Source organism: Emys orbicularis, chromosome 4, assembly GCF_028017835.1.
Source record: "Emys orbicularis isolate rEmyOrb1 chromosome 4, rEmyOrb1.hap1, whole genome shotgun sequence".
NCBI lineage: Eukaryota > Metazoa > Chordata > Testudines > Emydidae > Emys > Emys orbicularis.
In genome coordinates this window covers 112,116,386-112,143,129 of record NC_088686.1, presented here as the reverse complement: position 1 = coordinate 112,143,129, position 26,744 = coordinate 112,116,386, and the positions used below count along the sequence as shown (strand labels likewise).

The 26,744-nt window shown below is 48.4% G+C and overlaps 1 protein-coding gene across 1 annotated transcript; it reads left to right on the top strand.

Annotated features, from left to right (window-relative positions):
* On the top strand, positions 1–25,775 carry LOC135878314 (p53-induced death domain-containing protein 1-like). The gene is made up of 15 exons (XM_065403943.1): positions 1–265; positions 2,322–2,735; positions 3,689–3,892; positions 4,728–4,782; positions 5,407–5,608; positions 6,920–7,048; positions 9,284–9,463; positions 12,544–12,691; positions 18,897–19,032; positions 19,740–19,890; positions 21,405–21,528; positions 22,793–22,911; positions 23,403–23,510; positions 24,717–24,922; positions 25,538–25,775. The coding sequence occupies exons 1-15, from the start codon at positions 1–3 to the stop codon at positions 25,773–25,775; spliced, it is 2,679 nt and encodes an 892-aa protein (XP_065260015.1).
* The last annotated feature ends 969 nt before the right edge of the window (positions 25,776–26,744 follow it).

Sequence of the window (26,744 nt, the reverse complement as noted above, 5' to 3'; positions counted from 1 at the left end):
ATGGCAGAGCTGCCGGAGGTTGGGGAGGCTTTGGGGGAGGGCAGTTTGGTGACTGCCACACTTGAGGGCTGCCGCCTTGCAGGCAACAGGCTGAACCTAGATGTGTACCCTGACGGCTGTCGCCAGTTCCTCGAGCTGTTTGAGAAACGAAGGGAAGAGGTGACCCAGGTGGAATTCCTGCGGCTGAACTGCAACGAGGCCCTCATAGACTCCACGCTGAGCAGCCTTCCTGTCCTGAAGTGCCTGAAGTCCCTGGTGCTCAAAGGTAAGACATGGAAAAGCATCCCTGCACATTCGTCTGGGCTTGGCTCTTTCCATCTGCTCCTACAGGATGGATGCGCTTTATGGTTTCCATTGTGCACTAGCGCCCCTTGCAGCGGCTTTGGGTCCGTTAGCCTTACGGGGAGCAGCATGCAGATTCAGCAAGATCCAGCACAGGGACCATCCTTTGTTTCCACAGCTGCTGGGGACCAATTTCCTCACTTGATTCAGTCTGACAGGTGCAGCCTTTTATTTGAATGTCACTTGAATGGAGACTGGTTGGATCTTTAGTTGTGGAGAGTCTGATTGAAATTATTTTTGGTGATTATTTCCCCTCCTCCACCTTATGAGATGTAATGATTCCTTTCACTGCATTTCCTTCTGCTGTAGCTTTCTGAACAGACTCCTCGTCCTGTGCCCTGCAGCACAGGCTGGGAACCTGGTTCGAGAATGAACAGCAAAGAAACTAACTTATCAGGAGCACAAAAAGTATTGGAGTGGATAGGCCTATGACTTGTAGCGCATGGTATGATGACATTCAATAAATACCTGTTGACCATTGTATTGCTTCTTTGGCTTCCCGGTTTTTGTATGCTAGGAGGTTGTGAATACAAATGATGTGTCTTTAGTAATCTTGGAAAAATGTTGAACCCCCCCAGTTTTCTGGGGGGAACTGTATGTGCATGTCAGAGAGGAAGGATGGTCTAGTGGTTGGGACACTAACCTGAGAGTCAGGAGACCTGGTTCATTTCCCCTGCGCCACCAGAATGCGACCTTAGGCAAGTATCTCTGACCCAGAGCCACAAAGGTATTTGAAATCAAGGGAAGTTAGAAGTCTAAATACCTTTGTAGATTTGGGCCTCAGTTTTCCCATCTGTAGAATGGGCATATTAATACTTCCCTACTTCCATAGATTTATGTTGTGAAGTGCTCAGATACTCTGAGTATCCTGAAAAAAGTAGAAAAAGTTGGTTCGCTAAGAATTCCTTATTTAAGCCCTACTATTTGCTAATCCAGGGTTTCTCAAATATTAATCTTTCCTCTATTGTACAACAAAAAATCCTGTGGTATCCTTTAATGTAAGCATTTAAAATTGCACTGCAGGAGGGTGGTGAGTAGGAGGGAGGGAGGATATTGGTACATTTCTGGAAGTGTGAATTTAAATCATGTGGCTGCCACATTTTTTTTTGTTTTCCTCTCCCACATGAGTCACTTGTCCTGGTAGTCTCAAGCAGGCCAGAAATCCTTTGAATATGCTGGATTTGTTATTTGGAACACAGCTCCCATCAAACCTAGACTTGTTGAAGTTAGAGATGGGGAAAGCTATTAGACCATGCAGTCCCCCTCCCTGCCAGTACGGGTTATCACTGATGTGCTGCTGTCCAGGCTAGTTTTAAATGTCCCAAGCAGTGAAACTTCTATCATTTCTCTTGGGGAAACTGTGCCACAGCCAAATATGCCTCCCTCTCAGGGAAATGTCCCCATCTTCAGCTAAAATTGCCTCTTTCATAAGTGCATCCTATAACTCCTAGTTCTCCCTTCTCCCACTGTGTACCAGATAAATCTCTCCTCTCCTCCTCGGCTGTTAAAACACCAAAATTTTAAGTGTCCAACATCCAGGGGTCAGATTGGACCGAAAAAAAGAATGACTGCTAAAACAGACCCCTCATACATACAGTGCAGATGCCCTGCTCCACAGAATCCCCCCCCCCGCCCCATACAGAGCCCTCCACAATTGATACAGCCCATTTTACAGATGGAGAGACTGAGACACAGAGAGGTGAAGTCATACAGGTGACTCACCCACCCAGTGACAGTGCTGGGAATAGAACCCAGGTCTCCTGAGTCACACTTTAGTGCACTAGCCCTTAGGCCATGCATACATCTTGCTCTTGTAATCTGCGTGCACGCACCAATCCCTCCAGCCCCCGTTAACATTGTCCAAACTTCCAGTTTGCCGTGCTGTCGATTTCAGAGGGAGCTGTACATGCCTATCTGATGCTAGTTTAGCAGAATCCATGTAACATGGACTCCTTTTTCTCTGTTTTTCGTGCCCCCAGGTGGGCATGCCCAGGATGAATTCGGTGCTTGTCAGCAGGGTTCCCTGACAACCTTGCCACAAGATTTTGGGAGTCTGCTATGTCTCACTCATCTGGATCTCAGCTTTAATAGCTTCTCCAGGTTGCCCAGCTGCATCACTGACCTTGCCAGCCTCCGTGTGCTCTTGGTGTGCCACAACAGCTTGGTGGAGCTGCCCGAAGTCTTTGGCCGGCTCAGTAAGCTGACTTTCTTCTCTGCCATGAAAAACCAGCTCCGGGATCTACCACGGAGCATCGGGGAGCTGGCAGCGCTGCAGAGACTGGACCTGTCTGAAAACACCCTGCAATCACTTCCCGACGAGATCGGGTGTCTGTATAACTGCATGGAGCTGGATCTCTCAGGGAATCAATTGATGGGCGTCCCAGACTCACTTGGTAAGAGGTGCACCCAGAAGAAAGAGAGAATGAACATCCCTAGCTCCTGACATGGAATGGGTGGGTTTTAGGGAATCTTTGAACAGGAAGGCATGTAACACCTAGCCTTTAAATGAGATTCGGTGTCTGTCACTGCCCCGCTTGCTTCATCACCCCCAAGCAGGGCTGTGGATCGGGAGGTATCTCTTACACGACTTGCTAGGAGCAGGATATTGTCTATATGGAGCCCTGTCAATTTAGTCAGTGAGCAAACCGGGCACTTTGAAGATACAGAAGACTCTGGTCCAGATCCTGAGTTGTTATAAATCAGGATAACGCCATTGCCTTCAAACTGACATACACCAGCTGAGGATCTAGCCCTTTGGCAGGCTAGGGCACTGGCTCCTGACAGGATCCCAGCTTCTCTGCAGTTGCTGATGTGAGGCAACACACTGAGGGCTAATTATATTGATGGGTTGTTCGGTTTTAAATGACATCTGTGTTGAGTCCAGACCAATCCAGAAAGCCGTTCAGTGCTGGACTCTGAGATCTCAAACCTGTATTCTGAATGGGCCTATTTCCACAGCTTTGATTTTTGTATTACTATGCCCAGGTTTCTGCCGTGGTTGTTATATTGCCGTAGCATCTAGAAGCCCCACGCATGGACCGGAACCCCATTGAGCTAGGGTCTGAACAAACAGAACAAAAGGACAGTCCCTGTTCCAAAGAACTTACTGCTCTCCCAACCTGCTAATTCTCTGAACCCACGAGCTTTGTGCCTCTCTCATGATTTAAATATATCCATGATTTGTGTGTGTGTTTGGGGGTCTGGTGCAGGCAGGCTGGGGTGGTGCTCTGGGTGCTTGCTGAGGGGAATTGGGGAGGGATGTGTATGTTGGGGGTTGTTAGAATCACTACTCATGTATTTACCGAGTTGGGGGGGGGGCAATTTTTCTTCTTGTTCTAACTTGCAGCCAATTTGCGGTCTCTGCAGCAGCTGCGTCTTCACAGCAATCTCCTGTTGACTGTCCCCGCATCCCTTGCCAGCCTTCCCAACTTGTCCAGGCTTGACTTGCAGAACAACTGGCTCCGCTCCATCCCCCCTGAGATCCAGCGCTCTCCCTTCGTGCACCTGCGGGGCAATCCGCTAGGAGAACCTGAGATCCCCCTGCAATCTGGTAATTGCGTCTCTGGCTTGACTGCATCTCAGACAGCTGCTCCCAGGCTCTAGCAAGTGTCACAAGGTGGTGTGTGAATGTGATTGTTGGAGATGAGGGGGAGAAAATGGACCATTATTGATATGGCATCATTGCAGGTGTATTTTGCACTGCACAGACACACAGAAGAGTGAGCGCCTCGCTCAAAGAGTTTACAATCTAAGTTAGATGTGGGCTTCATTGTACTAGAGGGTGTATAAGGGAGAGGACGGCTATCCAGAAGTTCCCACACTAGGTTGCCTGTGTCTTCAATTACAGGCTGTGCTAGTTCTGTGGGAGGGATTCTAATTTTTTGAGTCAGTTCTAAGGTATAAAAAAATCTCTGGAGATGCTTTTGCTCAGCCTGATCATTGGAAAGGTCTTGCTGGTGATGCAGAGGTGGGGTTGTGGGGGAGTCACTGGGCAAAAGGAAGTCAGCCTCTTGGGAAAGTCCTCAAGCTGCAAGCAAAAAGATCCCAAAAAGCATCTGCTATTTAGATCATAAACAGGCAGGGGTAGGGAAGAGTCAGCGATGCCAGTACAGCCCAGCCAACAGCTGCTAAGTGCAGGAAAAGAGATGCATCAAAAGTTCACTGACCTCTGTCCATCCTCCTGTGGAACCCGATACAAAGCCCATGGGGGGGATATGGAAAATCTCGCACTGACTTCACTGGAATTTGGATCCAGCCCCTGATGAGCACAGTGTTGCAAGAGGAATGCTCCTTTATCACCTGCACCCCTCAAATCAATGGACTGTCTGCCTCCAGCCTGCCTGCTGCCCACCCCTGTTCACTTCTCTTCTTCTGATTCACTGCAGATGAATCCAGCTCAGGAGAGCTAGGAAGAGTGTTCCTTGTACCCAGTGGGGACAGGTATTTCACGCAGTGTCTCTGTTGTTTTTGTTACTATTTATTATTTTGTATTGCAGTAGCACTTAGATGCCTCAGTCAAGATTAGGGTCTCATTTTGCTAGGTGCTGTACATATACATTATTAGGGATAGTCTCTGCCCCAACTTGTTTCCAGTCCAAATAGACAAGTCAGAGTTTTACTCCATTACATGCAGGTCACAAGACACAGGAAAGCAAAAGTTGAATGGCGTGTGATGTCACTGGAAGACAAGGTGGGTGAGGTAATATCTTTTATTGGACCAGCGTCTGTTGGTGAGAGCAACAAGCTTTCACGCTACACAGAGCTCTTCCTCAGGTCTGGGGAGTGTCACAGCTACATGCAAGATGGAACAGATAGCTTTTTAGCAAAAGTAGTTAGTGCATATTCTAAGGGACCAGTCACGTTGAAGTGGCCCATTAACACTCCTATAGTCATAGGATAAAAAGGGGGGTTAGTGCGTTACAGATTAAGTTGATCCAATAAAAGATATGACCTCACGCACTTGGTCTCTCTAGTATCCTGGGACCCACACGGCTACAGCAACACTGTATACACCAATGCGAGTCATTGCAAGAAGTCATTCATGCATCTCTTCTTTTTCATAAGCTTTACTGTGACCCCCGATGGCTGCAAAGTCATCCTGGCCTGCGGCATCCAGTTTTACTTCCCCCCGGGCGCTGCCACCTCCTCAGTAACGATCCATTTCCAAACGCTCTCGCCTGACCCGCAGTGGGTGAAACTGAGGCACCATGATATCCTGCTGAGTGAAGTCCTGGAGCTGCGGCCTCATGGGGTTGTATTCCAGCAGGTAAGAACACGTGAGGGGCAGGACGGGGCTGGGCAGAACTCTGTGTGTTATAGCCCATCATGGGTCCATATGTGCAATTATGATGGGCCAGAAAATCCTTGTTTGTGGCCTGAAAGGATCATGTTGTGGGGCTGCCAGGCCTCAATATGTTGACTGCTGGGATCCGTGAACCACAAATCACTGCTTGTAAATAGCCCCAAGGATCAAACTTGAAAGGGATTCTCAGCACCAGGGCAAATCCCCAAAAGGGCAGTGTCTTCCCTCCAGCAGCACGCTGTCCCCGCACCTTCCCCATCCCTTCTGCTACGATGCAGGCTGTTCTCTCAATGAGAACCTCCTCCCTCCCAGCTCATGAACTCCTCCTAGGGGGAGAGCCGGCCCCTGGGGGTGATCTCCGTCTGCCAGGAAAAGGACCCATTGATGGACGCTTACATGAGTAGTCCAGTGAAGGTAGTCATGGCCAACAGGAGCTCACTGGCCTTTCTGGGAAGCCATTGCACAACATCCCCACCTGAGCATTGCCTGGAGCATAGCCAGGGAACTGGGGGCAGCGGTTCTGGCGGACTCTGGGGCTGGTGGGCTGCAGGAGAGAGAAGTTTTCAGACTCACCCCCCACTCTCTGCCTAAAATCTGCCTGTGGTGGATTGCACTTACCCCTGTGAGCGTCCCCCAGTGTCTGGGTGTGGTGTTGCCTACCTCTGTGGGTCTTCTGTGGCTTGGCCAGGTCACACAGCTCAGACCCCTTCTAGGGTACAGCCAAATTGGATAGAAGCAGTCCCTTGCCCTTCAGGGCCAATCATAAATCAAATGGTTTCTTACCCTTCTGGTGCTTAATTCCCTCCCCAGAATTAAATCAGCAGGGTTCTTCCTGAGCTCCGCCCGCCGATTTGTGGCCAGCAATGGGCCCTGGCCCAGTGTGGTTCCTTTGTCTGTAGCCTAGGGAGCATCTCTCCTCACACCACCGTCTCCAGCCAGGAACTACCTTGCTAGCAGCAGGCAGCTCCTTTTCTTTTGGCCTTGTTTGGGTGTTGCTGGAGAAGAAGCTCTCCATGGTTCCCACAATGCCTGCTCCTGCGATGCTTCCCTAGGTAAGCCTAGAGATCTAGTGCTCACTGCTCTTTTCCTCTCAGAAAGCTGTTTCCGGGGTGGTGGGTAGCAGAGCAGTGGGGCCTCCAGCGGGGAGTGGGGAGCACGGAGGCTTGCCACACCCCGTCACATTGGCCTCCCCTGCTTGCCCAGGTAAAAGTGTCTCTAGAGTAGGGGTGCCGTTCTGTTGGTGTCTCATGGCAATGCCCTGTTGTCCCCTCCCAGGAGGTGCAGATCTGGATGCCTTACACCTCCCCTCAGACGCTGCGTGAGCGAGAAGTGGTAGTTCGGACCTTCAATGGGCAGAGCTGGAGCGACCTGCAAACCAAGGTGGAGCAGAGAGGAAAGCCGAAGGTGAGCAGGTTGGATTAACTCCTGGTCATAGGCAGGAGATCTGACTTGCCCTGCAGCAGGGGGCAGGACTTGACTTTGTCCAGTCCCCAGGGCTAGCTTGGAAGCCTCTCATGAACCTGAGATGTGTCCAGTTGGTATAAAGGGATTGCACCTGCAGCCCTCCTCTCTAATACAGAGGCGTGGCTACTAGAGCCGGGGTTCTCACAACACATTTTTTGATGGCCTCAGAGTGCGGCCACCGACTCTCACTGGTGGCCACACTGACACTTTTTTTACCTAAAATACTTCATTAACTTTAGGAAAAACAATTAAATATGCACAGATTCACAGCCAAATCATCGTAATGCGTATTTGTAGGGTTTTTTGGCAGACTCAATAACCAAAATAATGCTGCCTCCCCTTTCGGCCCTCCCGCCCCATCCAGGGCTTAGTGGGTCCTGGGGCTTGCTGTGAAAAGTGATATTTGTTAATATCACAGCACACTTAGTAGCTACCTGGAAGGCTATGAAAAGTGATCAGTGATATTAACAAACATACAAGTATCACTTTTCACAGCAAGCCCCAGGACCCATAAAGCCCCGGATGGAGAGGCCGAAGGGGGAGGCAGTGGGGGTCCAAGGCAATGGGGCGGGGATGGATGCAAGGCCAGGAAAGCAGAAGGGTCCAGGGTGTGGGGGGAATGGATACAGGGCCATGGGAGGTAGTGGGGGCCAGAGGCGATGAGGGTAGGTGATGAACCCCACTGTTGCATGGCCAGGGCCTGGTGTCTGCTGCCCTACGGCCAGGGCTGGGGCTCAGTGCCCGTGGCCAGAACCCGGAGCTGGGGACAGGAACTGCATGGCTGGAGCCAGGGATCACAGCCTGCTGCCACGCAGCCGGAGCTGTGGGTGAGCGCCCAGGGCTAGTGTCTGCACGGCACGGCCAGAGCCCGGAACTGGGTGCCGGAGCCTAGGAGAGCGTGGCTGGAGCCAGGAGTCAGCACCCAATGCTGCGTGGCTGGAGACAGCGCTCGCTGCTATGTGGCCAGGGGTTGGCACCTAGGGTCAGCTCCCGCCACCGCGTGGCTGGAGCCCGAGAACAGAGCTATGGGTCGGCGTTTGCTGCCTTGCAGCTGGAGCAGGGGATCAGCACCAGGGGCTGGAGCCACGTGGCTGGAGCTGTGGGTTGGCGCCTGATCCGTGCAGCTGGGGCAGGGGATCAGCACCAGGGGCCAGGGCCGCATCGCTGGAGCCCGGGGCCAGCGCCTGCCACCACACGGCTGGAACTGGGGGCTAGAGGCCAACTGAAGCTCCGCGGCTGGAGCTAGGGGTCAGCACCTGCTGCCTTGTGGACAGAGCCAGGGATTGGCGCCCAAATCCCCATGCTTGGAGCCCTGTTGCCCTGCGTCGGGGGCTGGGAGTTGGCACTTGTGGCCAGCGCCAGCCACTGCGTGGCTGAAGCCGGGAGCCAGCGCCTGCCGCCGCGCAGCTGGAACTGGGGGCTGGAGGCTGAAGCCCCGCACCTGGAGGCCAGGGCTGCGTGGCCAGAGCCGGGGCGGGGTCAATACCTGCGGTCGGAGGCCAGGGCCTCATGGCCAGGTTCCTGAAGTCCCACCACTGGAGCCTGCTGCTCAAATCCCCTCCACCCAAGATGGGTCAAGAACTCACCACCCAGGAGGCTGTCGCGGCCGCATGAAAAGCCCCTGGTGGCTGCATTTGAGAAATGTTGTCCTAGAGACTACAAGCTCCGGAATGCAATTTTCCATCTCAATTTGGCATTGGACTGAAAGATCTGCTGGGCTGGGACCTCATCTTACTCCATGTTTTGTGAAGTGCTGCGGGGTACCGGGCTAAATTCAATCTGTGCTCTCCCTACCACCCTACCAGCAATCAATCCCGGGAGCACATGTGCTGCAGGCTTTCGTGTCCAAAATGTCTAGGCTGCTTCTGCAGTCTGTGCAGTGTGACTTATACCAGGAGTGGGGTATGAAAAGTCACCTCAAATGCCAGCTCTGATGGTGAAAATATCTTCTCAGGTGTTTAAGAAAATAGGCTTTATTGGTGGTGCTGCTTTGCATTTAAATGTGTGCAATATATCTGCATATATAGCGATGAAACATTATGAGCCATTGATTTTTTTAATTTTTTTTTCTTCAGTGACTCCATTGACTTCAACTGGTGTCACTCAATGTGTCTGAAAGATACTGTAACGTGTCACTCAGCTGTGTTTTCTTTGTTCCCCACCTTTTTGTAACAGAAGCACATGGCTTGCTGTAGCATCCCCCACTTCTCCTGGTTCCTGGTCGTCTCTCGGCTCGTGGAGAATAAATGTAGTGTCCCATCAGAGGGGACGTTGCTCTTTTCCACAGTGGATCCAAGCATCAAAGTGACCTTCCCTCCTGGAGTCACAGAGGAGACTCGGAGCGTCACATTGCAGGTGTGTGTGCATGTTAAAACTAAAACACAAGCTCTGGTATTACTGCTGGCCTGTGCTGGAGATGAGAGTAGGCAATAGGATACATGCACTAAATGAGAGAAGGATGGGCCAAGTATCAGCCTGGGAACTGGGTCTGACTTGGCTTTAGGCACATCACAGAGCCTCCCTGCCTCAGTTTCCCCCACTGTGAAATGGGCTGGGTCATTAGATGTCTGGCAGGGGTTAGCACTCACATAGGCCATATGTGAAGCATTGTAACTTGTTAGGTTTCTCCCAACAAATTTTTGGTGGCCTCAGAATGCAGCCACCTACTCTTGCTGGTGGCCGCTTGACAATTTTTCCGAAAAACTTAGTTAACTTTAGGAAAAACAAATAAATATGCGCACATACAAGTCCAAATCATTGAAATAATAAGGTGGTTTTTTTGCAGACTCAATAATAATAATAATAATAATAATAATAACGTACAGTTGTCTCTATTCTTTACTGGACCTAAACAGAATAGAAACACAAAGAAGGTGCTTCTCTTTTTGTTGCTGTTGTTTCTTTTGCTTTTTTGGTTGCTGTTTTTTGTGTGTTTAAGAATTGCTAACTAGTAGGTCTGCTTCTGTGAAAAGTGATATTTGTATGATTGTTTATCAATTTTCACAGCAGCAGACTTGTTAGCTAGCTGGGAGCAGTGAAAAGTGATATTAACAAACATACAAATATCACTTTTCACAGCAGACTTACTCAGCCCTGGCAAGCTGGGGGACAAATTAAGCCTTGGATGCGGAGGTGGGTAGGGAGGCAGTGGGGGCCAAGGGTGATGAGGGGGTTGGTGAGCCCAAAGACCAGCGGCCGGAGCCTGCCGCCTGCCACCACAGGGCTGAAGCCAGAAGCCTGAGCCCCACCGCCCACAGGAAGATGGGGAACTCATGCTGACTGTCTGCTCCTCCGGTGTTTGTGATTCCAGAGGGGGGAAGGGCCCGTCCCCTCCTTGCAGAGCTTCCCATCCCCTCCCGCCTCGTTATCGCCCAGGCGGCTGTGATGGCAAGAAAAGCCTGTGGTGACTGCATTTCAGAAACGTAGCACGTCTTGCTGAGGTAGGCCCTGGTTTAATACCCAGTGGAGTCAATAGGTGTTAGGTTGGGCCCTGAGTACCTCACTTCTCAGAGTGCTGAATGCCTGCAGCTGCCACTCACCTCAGCTGGTGTGCTGGGTGCTGAGGAGTTCTGCACTCATGCATTATGGCAATAATTTGCAATGTTCTTCCCTTTGTGTCCCCCACCTCTTGCCACATTCCCCAAGGCTTTGACCTTTCCAGGCTATAAATATATCTGGGCGGGTCACAGTCTGGGACTTGTGGGACAGGGAAGTTGGCAAGACCAATCCTGTACCCTGTTTAAAAAAACACAAACAAACCTGTCTCTTTCCCCTCTCCCATACAACCGTCCTTGATACAGTCCTGGCCCCTCTGTCCTTCTGTGGGGAAGGCTGAAGGGGGTTCTGCTCAGAGCCCTGCTACCAAGGCTCTTGATAAGCCAGCAGGCAGCACTGTCAAGGGACGTGCAGCTTTAGCCTCTTGCTTAGTCTCCAAGAACGAAAAGCATGACAGACCAGCTCAGCGAGTGAGATTCAGAGGGTTAAACTTTACTCTTATTCATGCTGTTCTAACTCTGAAGCAGCCCCATTAAAGTTAGGGGGGTGGTCGTGGTAGCTGTATAATTAAATGTGTGACAGTAGCACCAAGAAGACTCAATCTGGATCAGGGCCCTGTTTGCCAAGTTTACACAAGTATAACTCTGAGCAGAATATGGTTCAGTGATTAGGATTCACACTCCCACTTGGCAGCCAGCCAGTGCCACTGAGTCAGGCCTGGCATTTGAGCCGTTGGGGCTTGTAACCGTGCCTTCTTGGGTCACAACTGAGAGTGCCAAATTCAGGACAAACTGCTGAGAAATACGGCAGATACACTCCAAGACTGGTGGCTAATCTCTCATAGGATATACCAAACTGACAACAAAAGTAAACTTCTGTTTCACCACCCTGGCTAACAAGAAGTCATAAAAGCAGTTTCCTCAGGCATTCCAGTCCTTGTATTACCACCGAAAACACTAGACTTAGAGATGAGTGGTTCTTTAAAACCAATCTCTGCAAATAAAAGGTTCTTCTGATCCCAAAGGACCAGCCACACACCCAGGTCAATATATAACTTAGATCTTACCCAAAAATCATGCTGGTTCCAGTCCTTTAGTATCTAAAGGTTTATTCATAAAAAGAAAGAAAGGTGAGAGATAACATTGGTTAGAGGAATCAAATACATATAATAAATGAACCTCCTTGGTTCAGGCTTGCAGCAGTGATGGAATAAACTACTGGCTTGGTAAGTCAAGTCTCTGGCTGCTTCCAAATCATTGGAAAGTCCTCCGTCCATTGGTTAGAATGCTCCCATTGGCATAGTCCAGAGGTTTGGGCAGGAAAGAGGCACAATGGAGGAGTTTCCCGCCACATGGCAGAAGAGATAAAAGGCCCTGGAATCTCCTTGTTCTTACTCTTGAAAAGTACAGTAACAAGATGGTGGTTGGAGTCATATGGACAAGTCACATGTCCATGCATTTCACCTAGTCATTGCAGGAAGCCATTACCTATACTTCAGATGGAACATCCCCAGGACAGTCCATTCAGTGTAGATGGGTGTCTCCCATGGTCCATTGTCAGTTAAGTGTTTCTTGATGAGCCACTTAATTTGAATAGTCCCTCCAAGATGTGCTGGTTAAATACCTTGTGGGCTTAACCCCAGGAGCAAACATTTGAAATCCAGGTATAGAGCCAATACTCATAACTTCAAATACAAAAGTGATACATGCATACAGATAGCATAATCAGAACCAGCAAATCATAACCTTTTCATAGACGCCTCACTTGATGACCTTTGTACAAGATTTGTTACAAATATATAACAGTGGTTGCAACAATGATCGATGTGGTCATATTTTAATCAGATAACGTCACAAGGCCATTGCCCTCTTTCTGCCTCAATGAACTCAGGTATTCAGGCATCAGACGTTAAGCTGATTTGATTATTGTTCAACCGCCAGGTGTTGCCAGTGTCGGCAGAGGAGCTGGCAGAGATCACAGATGATCCAGAGTCCAGAGCCGGTCCTCTGCTCTGCCTCTCCCAGAATTCCACTGTGGATTTCCTCAGGCCAGTTAAAATTCAGCTCCCGCTACCTCCAGGGGTCACAGGTTAGTATATGCCCAGAAATGGCAATGGAAAGCTGTGCTAAAATCATACTACTTGGTAGGTTATTTTTCAATTTCCCCCAGGGAATTGATGTAATAAACTAAACTGTGAACAAACGGCACCTTTCAGGGTTTGTGCATTGGACCCTGATGTTCCTAACCACAAAGCTTAGTACATCAGTAGTAGAAGAACTGTAATAGGCTGCTAATATTTCCCACTGCTTTCTGAAGAGTGTTGGTGGGATTAGGTCCTCTTTCATCATAAAGGAATACTGACACCAATGCCATCCCATGGAAACAAGATATTCCTCCCTTATTCCAGAGTAACAGATCAAAAGAGGTTGGGGAGGTGGGAAAACACTTATACTTTGCCATCTACAGAAAATGCTCTCTTTTGATTTAATGCCTTCTGGCTCCCCAAATGCTTCACAAATATTACATGCTGTTTAAATGCACAAGAGTAAATGAAAGCAACGGTAAGGTTGTAAATTTGGTGCCTGATTCTGATCTCGGTGTGAATCATGAGTGACTCCATTGGAGTTGCAAGTAGAATCGGGCTTTCCAACACTAGCAATTCAGGAAATGTAAAGATGTAGGTTCCAGCAGTGCACAGAATATGGATTGATTATATTGTGAACCAACATCAGGGACTGACAAGCTGCTCTTTAGCTGCAACATTCGCCTAATAAAGGTGAAGCAAAACTGGACTGGGTACATCCTGGTGATGCTTGGGAAGTGGTCTTTTTTAATACAGGATCTAGACCAATAAGGGTGATCTCTGGTACATTTCACAATGTATTCATCAAAAATATTATGGCTGTTTTGGATTCCCAGTTCCCATTGATTTTAAGCAGTGCTTTAATCTGTTTTGAAAATCTCAGCCCATCATAGTAGCCAGGCTTACAATGTCTATGCTCCAGTCTTCAATTGTTGGTCATTTTTTTGGATTTGCATTTTTGTAGTACTAGCCTTTGAGCAATTATTAGTGCTCTGCTTAGCCACAGTTTTTCAGGTGCTTCTAGTTAACATCCATTAGGTTTAAAAGTACATGTTTAGCTGGTAACCCAATTTTATTTCATTGGAAAAAATTAACTCTGCAATTAAGTTCTACCCAAAACATACACATTCCCAGAGCACACGGGTTAAATTAGCACCTGTTGAATCACAGCACCAGCATTTGTCTGACTTAGTGGCACCTGTTTTGAACAGTGGGAGAGTGATCCAAAGCATCCTCTGTATGATTTTCTGCTGGATTAATCTTAAATGAAGGTCCAAGGAACAGTTTGAAGCACTGGCTAAAATTCGTTTCCATTGATGAGCAGACAGTAATTGGCCTAGTTCCTCCTCCAATCTATATTGAATTCAAATTTGCTGGCCAAGTGTGCATATAGTGTTGTGCCATAGGTCTTGGCAATTGGAGTAATATTTGGAGATATGAAAGCAGTTCAGGTGGGTCAGAGGCATCGCAGGTATCAAAGGCCAAACAGATGGGAGATGGTGTGTTTAAGTTGGATATATTGCCACTCCTTCTTAGACTCTAGATTGAACCTTTCTTATAATATTGATAGTCAAAATCCCTTTCCTAATCCAGACTTTCCAAATGATGGGGTTGCCTGCTAGAGTTTCAGGTTAGATAGAGACCCGGGTATGTAGAAGGGGGTTGTTTTTAAATTCAGTAGACTTGCTACGCCGGGTATTTTTGCCTCCCCAATAGCTGGTAATTGTTCTTTAGCAAATCGGTAGTAATGTGTGTGCAGCACCATGGGAAAGGGAAAGAGGGAAAGGAGCAACCAATTCTGCTTCCAGCTGGATCCAGTCTGGGACTCGACAGCGTGAGGGAAGGAGCCACAGTGCTGCGTGGCTAAGAATGTTTGCCTGATGGTAAAGTTTAAAGTTGGGAAATCTCAAACCACGTGTTTTGACAGGGAGTTGTACTCTTTGCAAGGCTACTTTAGTTTGTTACCAGCACCCCACAGAAAGGACCTGACCATGTCGATTTTGGTAAAATAAAAGGGAGGACTATGGATAAGGAGGGAATTCAAAATAAAAAGGCTCCTGAGAAGGGCGTCCATTTTAATTGTTTAGTTTCCCCCCAAGGGGGAGAGGTAGTGCCTGTCATCTATTTAAATTGCTTATTATTTACATGGCTAATGGGGCGAGGTTATCCTTGACTGTTTTTAATTTCCTTTGGGAATAGGATGCCAAGAGATCTGAGGTTTGTCTGTTAACATCTACATGTCCCTATAGGAGAAGCCACTTACAACTAGATCTCCTGGGGTCTTCTCTGCTTCAGACTTATCCCAATTTTTACTGGAGCCATAGGATTTGCTAAAATTGATCATTTGTAGGATGTTTGGAATGGATCTGGAATGTTTAATAACCAGGAGAATGTCATCGGCATATAGAAATATTTTTTATTTATTGTTTTGTCTCCTGAGTCCCTGATTTGATCCCTTGAATCCCGTGGTGTTGCTAGTCTTGGAGGGGCAGCATCTCCTTGCTCAGCCATCTTGGCTGCCAGAGGGTTGTCTGACAGCTTCTGCTCTTGGGGATTTTATAGAAAATCTGGAGATGGAGCAGCATCCATAATGGTATTAAATTAAAAGCAAAGAGTTGTAGAATAATCTCTGATGAATATTAGATGGGGGGAGGGGAAGTGATTCAATTGCCGATGGTTGTGGACTTTAGGAGGTGAGGGGGGGAGCTGTAAAGCTATGCAGCCACCATTCCCCCAGTCTAGAATTATTATTATTACAGTATCACACAAGGACCCCAATTGAGATTGTGCTAGGCACTGTCCAGATGAGTAATAGGAGAGACTGTTCTTGCCCCAGAGCATTAACAACCTAGCTAGAAGCCAATTTGCAGGTTTTCCCAGAGTGCCTGTTGCTGTCTGCATGGGGGTATAACGTGGTCACTATTCATCGAGGCTCGAACTTCACTTCATGTAGCTTAGGACAGGAAGTGAGGCCTAATGCAGCCAACTGAAATGGCACACAAAGACAATTGCCTTGACAATTTAATTTATCTTTGGTTAAATTGATTTCCTGCTCACAGAGACATTTTTCAGGATGAGATGGGGGTGGTGCGTAGGAGGGGATGCTGGCAAATGGAGACGTTTTGCTTGCCTAAGCCTATTAATTCTGGTTTTCCTTTGATCTCCCTTGGCTTTCTTGTTGTTTCTATTAGCATAGCGCACAACAGGCTGTGACGCTTCCCAGGGGTACTCAGGGTTGTGAGGCACCTCGCTTTCCCCTGCCCTTAGTGTGAGGAAACCTTGTCTGTATTTGCCATGGGTCAGCTCCCCAACTCTGCCAGCCACGGGCAACACAAGCACTTCCCTCTCAGCCCATGTGGGCTCTGCTGTCCCTCTGCAGGTTAGCGATAGTGATACCAGTCAGCCCTGTATTCTTGGGGAACCAGGGTGCAGTATCCAGCCTGACTCATGAAAGACACCCTCCCCTCCCCCCCCCAGCCTCTGCTTAAACCAAAATCCATCAGAGGAAAAAACTTGCAGAGAGCAGTGAAGGGCATTGGGAGACACACCTAGACCCCTCCTGACAAGGGTGACAAGATTAAGACATCTCCATTTGCATACAGAATGAAGAACAGAGACCACTCCCCTAGCCTCATCTGCATGAAAGATGGGACAGGGAGACATCTCAATTTGCATACAGAATGGAGAACAGAGAACCGCACTGAACTCTGGGACCAGAAAAGCAGGGACGCACTGCATCATGGGAATCTCTGCTCCAGATGTTATTGAACCTATGCCTGCCCACGCTCAGCTCAGCAGTTATCAGACCAATTCTAGTAAGGAATCCTTGATTGATATCCAAAATCCTGAAGCAGCCTAGTTGCATTGTGAGCTCCCTGGAAGAAAACACCACCCATAGCCAAGAGTGATCAGCTCTTATTGTCTAGCCTAAAGAAAACCCTTGAGTCATCAGTTTACCTAGAAACAAATCTAGTGTTATTTTCTCTACAAAAATTCCTACTCACCCTCCAATAAGTGTTCTGATGCTTAGATCCAAACTCTGCATCAGTTCCACTGGGACTCCATCTTCTCCTGACTGATCGTGCTGGGGGCTCTGCCTGTCTCCAGCATTCAGGACCCTGAGCTACCACAATCACCTGGGAACCCCGACCAGTTCAAGCCTCATGGAGTGCATGAGATCTCCCCCACCCCCTGTTTTCCTTTCTACCTTAGGTATTAACCTTTTAATAATGTATGTTATGTTGGTTTAGCCCTCCTTGTGTAGTTATCACTATTATTTAATAAATAACTTTTATGGTTAAGTTGGTTGCTTCTCTCTCTCTCTTGCTGAACTTTACTCTTGTGTTTTTAGCTTCCCCCATTCACTCTACAGCAACGCTTCTTTTACCTAAGCTAAAGATCCCTGCAGCGCCCAAAATACTGTGGGGTTTGCTCATCAAGTAGGTTACTGCCAGTACAATTGTGATGAGAGAGTGGGGATAGGGATGGGCTGAATCTGGGATGCATAAGGGTAACAGCTTGAAAGTGCTGCTTGACCCAGTCCATGGAGCCCAGGGGCATATAAGGAGAGGCAGCTTGAAAATGCTGCTTCATCCAGCCCAGTGAGTCCAGAGACACATAAGGGGTCAGCTTGACACTGCTGATTGACCCGGTCTGCTCAGACTTGCTCTGTTAATGTGTGTGGGTGTGTTCATCCGGTTCTGGGGCTGGAGAAACCCAGCCCTAGGGAACCTAGGTCCTGCAGGATAGCTCCATTGGGAGGGGACTTGCAGAAGGGAGAAGTAGAGCTCCGTATGAGAACACAAGTGATACAAGCAGTACCTTGATAGAATTACAGACACCCCCCACCCCCAAGAGTAACCCGAATAAATGAGCATATCCCAAAGTAACGGACAAATCTGTAACAATAGGCACACGCCAGCCCCTGAGTCCTCCAAGCGTCCCCCTGCAGTGTCCAACCCCTGTTCCACTGGAGACTCACAGAATTCACAGATCCACTGCTCCCAAAGGAACAGTACCCCCCGTCCTCCAGCTTGCCAGTTCCACCTCACCTCACAGCTCCACTTACCACACAGCACTGTACCGATGATTACAGTGAAAACAAGTACAAGTGTATTTAACACAAAGAAGAATCACATGATAGCAAGTTTCAGCGTATTAGAAACAAAAGGTTGCCTATACAGTAAAATCATAACTTGCATTCTAGAGCCTAGACTTATTTAACTAGTTACTTTTATGTCTTCTAGAGCTAGGCTCACCCCAAATCCTTCCAGTGTATTTCAGCCAGGCTTGGCTGCGCCCTTCAATTTGCCCTCTCAGTGAAAAATCCTGGGTGCACCTTTGTACCCCCAGTGATACCTCCACGACTTCACTTATAATCCACTTATAAACAGGATGCTCCCCATGCTGACTGATTTTTTTTGTTTTTTCCCCCGTGAGATTTTTTTTTTCTTGTCAACTTCACAATCTCTTAACATTTGGTTCAGTCTGTAATTAGTTCTCCACTAGGACACAGACAATACACACATGACTAGACTGATACATGTCTCTTCCCTCCTGCCTGATAGGAGCACGTTTATCACCTTCTGGTGACCTGTCGTAACTTGCATACCTTAGGAATGTATTTTTCAGTATGGATACATAACTCCTTAAATAGTATTTGTACATACATCTCACAGTGATTAGGATGACCACTGTGTTACTGGTTGTTGGTAGAGACTTCACATGCCACCCTTTGGCACTCTATTATGTAGACATCGGGCCCAGGGAAGCCCTTTTAAAATCCTAGGCACCTCCTGTGCCCCCTGCCAGTTGGCATCAAGAGGCCCCTGAGACACATGGGGGCCCCCATCAGGATTGGGGCCTCTTTGTGCCAGGTGCTGTACAAACATAAAGGAGTCAGAGGTAGAAAAATACCTCTTAGGTCATGCAATCCATCTGCTTAGGAGGTAATCAAGTGGCTGACATGTTAAGGCTAGGAGTCCCACTGGAATAGCAAATCAGATATTCAGGATATTTTTCAAAGAAGTGCCCTGGATGAGCCGGAATTTGGCATTTCCCAAATGTAAGCAATTGTGGCTTAAAAAAACAAACAAACAAAAACTTACCTAAGGCTCCAGCTGCTTTGCACTTGGATTTGTAAAGCAACAGGCAAGGCAAAAAAATCCACGTTCATCTAAAACTAAACAGGCTTGTGTCTCTTGATTTTAGGTCTCACCCTAGATCGCTCCAGGCTGCATCTTCTTCACGGCAACCTGCAAGCCCAAACCTGGGATGATATCACCAGTCAGGTGGTGCTGGAGTTCACCCACCTCTACGCACGGTTTGAAGTCACCCACTTCTCCTGGTGAGCTCTGACCCACTCACGGACAATGTTTGAAGGAGAGGCTAGAAGGTGTATAGCTGCGCCTTTCTCCAGACCAGGGGCCATGCTGCCGCTGTTGCCAGTTTCCCTTCCAGCGACTTGCCAGGGTTGCTCTTTCCCCTTAAGAAAGATGGAATGCCGTAGCTTTATACCTCCAGTTAATGGTCCCAATTCCTTGGCACACAGTACAGCCGCACTGGGGAAAAAAGCTGGTTTTGTGTCCTGGCAGGGTTCTATTTCTCCTCACTTCACGTCCCACCAGATTGCAGTGAGCAGATTCGTGGTTGCCCTTGTAGGCCAGGTTTCTTTGAAGGGGCCATGCTCAAGCTAGTACATTCCCACTCAGAACCAATATCCATTCAATAGTGAGGTTCCTGGTCACCACTCCTCCCAGCTGCCTGAATCCTTCCCTCGTCCATAGGCTGCTGATGCAACCTTTGCCCCTCATTTGTAAGTTCTCTCACTCACTCTTGGGCTGGGAATCTGCTTTTTGGAGGATAACCTGTGTCAAGGGGACAGGATGGTGCCTGTGACTAAGCTCCCTTGAAATCCAGATTTTCCTAATTTTTGTCTTTCCCCTTTGATAAAAAGGAAGCGTCACTTTAAGATCCACCCCCTCAGGTTCCCATCCTTGCCCTTGGCTTCTCTGCTGGCAGAGGAATCCCTCCCTCATTTGCTCCCTTCCCCAGGTACTGGCTGTGGTATACCACCAAGACCTACATCGGCGGCATCGCCAGGAAGGTGTACGAGAGGCTGCGCCTGTACCAGGTGAACTTCATAGCGCTGCAGAGGAAGAAGGACCCTGAGCAAGTCTTGCTGCAGTGTGTCCCCAAGCACAAGGTACTGCACGCGCCGCCCTGCCAAGGGGCCTCAATCCAGAGCTGTTGGAGAGGGGGTGATGGGAGCAATTGTGCCTGGTATATTCACCAAATGTCTCTGCCCATTTAGCCCTCGGCTGTTTGATAGAGGGTTCTTGTTGCAATGGTGGTTTTTGTGCCGGGGACACCAGCATATTTCACACAGCTGTCTGGTGCAACGATCACCAGTCTAGTTCAGCCTGACGACTTAATGGTGAAAGCTGTGCTGTCCCATTATAATCCCCTGGGCTGGTCCCACTTATGTATAATTCTTGTGCATTGGGCTCCAGTATTGAAATAAAACACATTGATAAACACCGGAAGGGAAACATCAAGCCTTGGGCGTCAGGGGTGAAATCCTGGCTTCAGTGAAGCTAAAATAGCAAGACTCCCGTTTGACTTCAGTGGCGCCAGGAGTCTGTTTTCCTAACAAGGAAGTTGGTCCCAGAGGGTTCACTGGTAGGATACTACAAATCCATGTGCAGGATGAGATATGCTATACAGCGTCAGTCTAACTCAACCTGTCTTTGAGAAGTAAGAGCTTATAATCTTTGTGTATTTGCATGCTGCTACCCCAGGATGAGGCTTTCAGCAGAGGGACAACAATCCTGGCCTCAGCTAAGTGGCATTGCAGCACAGGAGTTATGTGTGGAAAAGATCGCCCCACGACTAAACGTTCGGGGAAAAGGAGAGTGAATAACTTCTTGGTTTTGAAGGGTTACTGACAGGTTAAAATTAATCTGCTCTAACACCCAGACACTACAGTTGCTAATGATGCTGAAGGACTTTTCAACCTCTGATTGCAGCATTGTTGTAGTCACATTGGTCCCAGGATATATGAGAGACAAAGTAGGCGTGGTAATATCCTTTATTGGACCAACTTCTGTGGGTGAAAGGTACAAGCATTTGAGCTACACAGAGTTCTTCTTCAGGTCTGGGGAAGAAAGTCGAGAGAGTCTGAGCTAAATAGAAGTTTGGCCCAACTTGTATTTGGCTTAGACACTCTGCTTCCTTCCCCAGAGCTGAAAATGGAATTAGACCAGCCAGGTTACAACTGATATGCTTCAGCACCCTGCTAGTGTAAGAAAAGGAGGGCCAGCTAGACTTGGGCAGTACCATCCACTCTGGCACTAGTCCAGTGTGGGCTGGAACAGTTCAGACCATGCCGGTATTTAGTCCTGCTGACAGCAAGGCAAACATAAATAGTTGTTTCTCCCCCACCACAAACCGTGGAGCATACTTGTGTGCATGGACGCCATGTGTTTTATAAGCATGCCAAGGGAGCCGTGTGATTCTTAGCTACAGTCACTTTTTTAATGACAGATTAGACCTTTAGGGGAATGGTGATTTTTTGTTTTTAATTTTCTCTTTGAAAAATAAGCTCTTTCCATTGAAAGTGCAAGAGAAAAATGTCTTGGACCCATTTCGGGGGGTGAGGTGGGAGCTGTGAATGTGCAAAGCCAAAACAAACACCCATGTCGCTTTCATCCCTGGTAGGTCGATCCTGTTCTGGGAAAGCTTCATGACCGCTACCAGGGCCCGGAGCCCTCTGACATTGTGGAGTTGTTTGAGGGAGAGCAGTTCTTTGCAGCCTTCGAGGGAGGCATCAACATCGATGCTGGTATGGCGGAGCCTTCTTGTCCAATCTGCTCTCCTTCTTTCCTCCGTCCCTTTCACCTTCAGCTCCCTCCCACTCTGTATTCGCTTAGCTGGTCTGGCAAACGGAGCTTAGCACTGCTGCCTGTGCTGATCCACCAATGGGCAATGCAGCGGTCCTTCTGCTCTCTGGAGACAGAGTGAGAGGACTGCAGGACATGCTTTTGGTAGTCAATTCTCCCTAGGGAATCACTGCTTCCAGTGCTGCTTCCAGGACCATGCTGAACTCTGCTCTCCTCATAGCAAACCACAACAAGCCCCAGAGGGCTACAGTCTAGTACAGTGTATTTATTCCATAGGTAAGCGGTGTACATGACCTGTATACTAGCACACGCTAGCTGATCTAACAAGTTTAATCCATTTCTGATGTAGTCTACATACAAAGCCATTTCTATGGAGAGAAAATCCTTGGAACAGTCCAGCCCAGAGAACTCCCTGTGTGGAGTTGAAATGCCTATCTGTCTTGCTGGCCGTCCTCATTTTATCTCCCTCTCTCACTAACTCCACTTACGGGGGACTAAAACTACAAGACTGTATCCTGGGGCAGCCAGGTGGGAAGGGGTATCAGAGCTGCACTCTGAGCCCGCTCCTGATCTCTGATACCCTGGTGTAATTCCACTGTGACACATCAAAGACAATAGAGTCACTCTCGATTGGCCCTGGGGTAGATGATTCCAAAATCGGACCCTTTACCACTAACTCACACAGGACTCTGTAGCCTAGTCTCAGGGCACCAGAAGCCCTCACCTACCCTTTGTCACGGGCATTTGGCAGGGTGGTACAGTATAGGAATCCTAAGGCAACATATGCAGCATTATTTTTTCCTTTATCCCTACGCATATATCCCTCCCCCCCATTAAGGAAATGTAAAAAAGACAGATGGTTTCTTTTGTGTAAACAGGAGTAACTTTCCAGCTGGTTCTCCCTGCTCATTAGTGACCCGTTCCTGGGAAGGACAGATGCAATATTTAACCTCAACATCTTCACCCCCCCTTCACACTCCTTGCAACTCCTCTTCCTCCGGTGGCTGGTTTCCTTTTGCTCCTGCATGATCTGCTTCCTCTGCGGTCACGGGTGGCAGTCCTGTCCCAGAAGGGGATGAGCCAGAAAATGGGGAGAAGTGGGTTTTGGTCTGGGAAGCTGCTGATGTAGCCCTTGCCTAGGAGCAGGAAGGTTTTCTGTGCATCGATTGATTGATTGATTGATTGGTTTTCCCTGGCTCCGCTAAGACCGCCCAGACTGTGTGGACGGACGGATCTCATTCATCTTTTACTCCCACTTGAAGAACATGAAGGAAATCTATGTGACTGCTGAAGTGGACAGGAAAGGCCAAGCTGTGAGAGGGCAGGTGAGTTTCTGGGGATAGTGCTCACCGGCCCAAGAGCCTCATTTTCTTTTTCTGCAGTCATTGACTTTCCTGTGGCAGCCCTTGCCGCAGCGCCTCAGCCTTGAGTATGTCAGTGAATCGAGTTTCTGCTTTTCCTCACCCAGAGACTGACCTGTAAAATATGCCCACAGGAGAGAGAGTGGCTTGAATACTAACCGTCACCCATCACCCAGGCTGGTGCCCAGGGCTATCTGCCTGCCATTAACCCTTGGTCTGTTAGCAGTAAGGGAGAAGGGGCTGGACTCTATGGTGGATCCTTGTATTATTGCCAATGGCACCCACTCAATCAAACTGCAGATAGCACTCCAAGTGGGGACTGTGTGGTCTCCTGTAGGGACTGGGTGGGAAACGTCCTACATAATCCTTGCCAAATGGAAAACAAGCCGCATAGATAGACATGGCCATTGAAATGCCATCTAGGTCTTACTCTGTGATCTCCCCTGCTTGTGAAGGTCTCCTTCTATCGTGGCGAAGTTCCAGACAATGTCCCTGAAGATGCCACCAAGAAGAGGAAAGGGCCCGACTCCCACTGGCTGGCTACTCTGCCAATCAAACTGCCTGTGAGTTACTTGGTCACCTAAGGGGAAGCCGAACATGGATGGGGGAAACATTTGTGTCTGTCTGCTAAGCTGAAGTCTCCCATACTTAGCCCCGAAAAGAGTGGGATGGACTACAGCCGGAGGTGTCAGAAACTGCACGATGGAAAATGAATTTCTTTTCCTTTGTAAAGGGGGAGTGTGTGCGCATGCAGCCATGTGAGTGTATGGGGGAAGGAGAGAATAGCTGTACATGTGCTTTCACGTGTCTTAAGTGTGTGGAGTAAGGTGGTGAGATCACTTGAAGGTGACCAGGCACAATTGCACCAGCTTTCTAAAGCTCTTGTAAACAGCCATTGGCACTTTCCCACCACTGAGAGATTGCTCCCCTCCTCCCCAAGGAAGTGTGTAACTGGAAATGTTCCCCATCTCTCTCTAGTTTATCCACCTTCCTGTCCTGTTCCATTTTGCACCGTTCTGAGCTGGCACGGATGTGATGAAATGTCTCAGAGGACAGATTGTTGCTCTGAGTGAACGAGGGCGCTCGAGGAGGAGGAAGCTGGTTAGAACTGAGCACAGTTTCTGTCTTGCGTATGAATACCCTGGTGATGGGTATTGTTGGGAAGGTGGATTGTCCAGTGCATGGCAGCTCAAAGGCGTTTTGATGAAACCATTGTGTTGAAGTGTGCTGGAACGAGCCAAGGGTGCCTTAAAGGGACCTGGCTGGCCAAGCTGGGTCATGGCAAGTTTTATTTCTCTTGAGCAGGCTCGAACCAGTAAATATTGTTGTCTTTCTTTGAACATCACCGTAAGGCTTACCCCACAGTAAGCGCTGTGGACTGCGGTCCCACTTCTGGTACATGCACAGCCTCGGTTTGGGGCCTAGAATAAGAGCTCTCTGAACGCTGAGGGACATATGCTTGCGGAAACAACTGGTAATGAAAAGTGAATCTCCAAAGACAGAGCAAGGAGGGATTTCCTGCTTCAGGCTGTGATTGTGGGTGCTCCGGGACAGATTGGCAGAGGTGCTGAGCACCCATAGCTCTCACTGGAGTCCATTAAACAGTGGGTGGTCAGCACTTCTCCCAACTGGGTCCCTAGAGCCCACGTTAAATCTACCTCTTTGCACCTTGGGGAAGTAAAGTTCAACTAAATGACTTGGCACTGCCCCTTTAAAAGGAAATCATTTCAGCCAGGAGTACTTCTGTCACTCTCTCTTCCATCAAACAGAAACTGAAATCCCGCTCGGGTGAGCATTCAGAGCCCAAGAACGGCTTCTCCTTCCCTCCTCTGAACCTGGGGAATGCCGAGACCGGCTACCTGACACAAGCTAATCTGCTTGGCATCGCCGGGCGCATTGGAGCCGACTGGCAAACTATTGGCTTGAACCTGGGGCTGCCCTATCAGCAGATCAAACGAATAGGATACAACCACAGGTGAGCCGTGTGTGCAGAGGTTGATATGGTGGCCCCAGGGACTAACACATCTCCAGGGTAGGAGTATCTCCACTAGGGCTGATGGAAAAATTGGGGTTTTGACTTTAAAACAAAAACAAAACACGTGACTTTTTTTTTTTTTTTTTTTAATATCAAAAACCTAAAATATTTTGTCTGAAAACTGAAATATGTCTGTTTGGAAATGCTCCTATAGTGTCTCATGGGAGTTGTAGTTTGGGTGCCTCCTATGCCCTATCTCTATGGGCAGGTCTCCCAGGCAGGATTATATCTCCCATCATGCACCATGGTTAGGGACTCCCATGGTGCACTGCCCCATCTCTCTTAAGAAGGGAGACTCTGGTGCATCCTGGGAGATGTAGTCTGACCAGGGAGTTGAGACTGTTGACAAGAATGGGAGATTGAGGCAGCATTGTCAAATCAAAATAGTTTGGTTTTCAGCCGAAAACTAAGGGTTGGGTAGTGAGAAGATAGTCCCACTGAGTCATCTTACTGTGGCATGATGGCACTTTCTGGGGTCTGGACCCGGTCACAAGCTCAAGTAAATGCCGTGAGGGATGGTGGGTTTGTTATTTCTGTGCTTCTTGCTCTCCTCAGGGAGGACCTGGATAGTCAGATCCTGAACATGCTCTTCTCCTGGGCCCAGCAAAACTCTGAGGACCAAAACTGCGTGGAGAAGCTGATCACAGCCATGAAGGAGAGTGGCCGCCAGGACATTGCAGACGAGATTGAAACTGTCATTGAGCTGGGAAGGCAGAAATACAGGGCGTCCATCCGCCGGGTGGGCCTGGACCAGGAGAGCAGCGCTGAAGACTCTGCGATAGCCATGGTGTAGCAGCCAGCAGAAGGAACTCTGCTTCTTACTGTGGTGACCCCTTCCCTGTGCACAAGGTGGCATGGCTGCATGGGGAACTCCCAACTGATCCACATACCACCATCTGCCATGCAAGCTGGGGGGCACCAGCTGGATTATGATCATCCACTACTAACCCACTGTGCTCTGCGAAGGGTATGCTAGTGACTTCTGTTAAGTCCATACGTGCCAACTTCCCAGTGTATGGGAAAGGCTGGTGAGTCCTGCGTTCAGGCCCTCTGGCTTTAGGTGTTAGGGACGTGGAGAAATTCAGAGAAGTTAAATAATGGAGAACACTGCTTTTAATAACGTTGCTGTAATAGATATGTATATATAACTTACGCCTAAACCTACGTTCTGCTAATGATCTGGGACCTGAACATTCCTCACCACATCTCTTCCTTCAGCATTTCTGTAGGGACAGATTCATTTGTGTTCTGGTGTTTGATGTAAAACTTAATGGGGGAATCCCACTATACTAGCTTGTGCTGTGATCCTCCCAGATCTCCAAGCAAAGGTTGGGTCAGTAGTTGGATGGGGGACCTCCAGCTATCTATTTTAGGTACCAATATGGTCCCCATTACCATAATATCTGAGCACTTCACAGTTTTTAGAGTGGGAAATTTAGCAACATTTTCATTTCCCCTTCATTTCCTGTGAAAACATTTTTGTCTTTTTCCTTCCACAAACAACCAAACCCTGAAAAAGAATTGTTTTTGGGGGGAGGGAGGGGAATTTTGGTGTTTGGGTAGTTTTTGTTTGTTTTTCCATTGGTAGAAATTTTCCAGTTTTTCCAACTTCTTGTTTTGTTCAAAAACCATTTTGCAATTATTATTTTTTAAAAAGTCTCAGTTATTTTTTTTGCCCAACTCTAGGGCTCTGTGAGGCTGGAGGTCTTTTGGACAAGACCTAAAACCTGGCAGCTCTTGACAGTAGGTTCCATTTTACTTT

What these genes read in the sequence shown, in the direction of transcription:
- LOC135878314 (XM_065403943.1), top strand. Translation starts at nt 1, where the DNA reads ATGGCAGAGCTGCCGGAGGTTGGGGAGGCTTTGGGGGAGGGCAGTTTG. An exon ending in TGAGATCCCCCTGCAATCTG is followed by an intron (nt 3,893 to 4,727) that starts GTAATTGCGTCT and finishes GATTCACTGCAG; the next exon opens with ATGAATCCAGCTCAGGAGAG. An exon ending in GAAGTCACCCACTTCTCCTG is followed by an intron (nt 19,033 to 19,739) that starts GTGAGCTCTGAC and finishes TCCCTTCCCCAG; the next exon opens with GTACTGGCTGTGGTATACCA.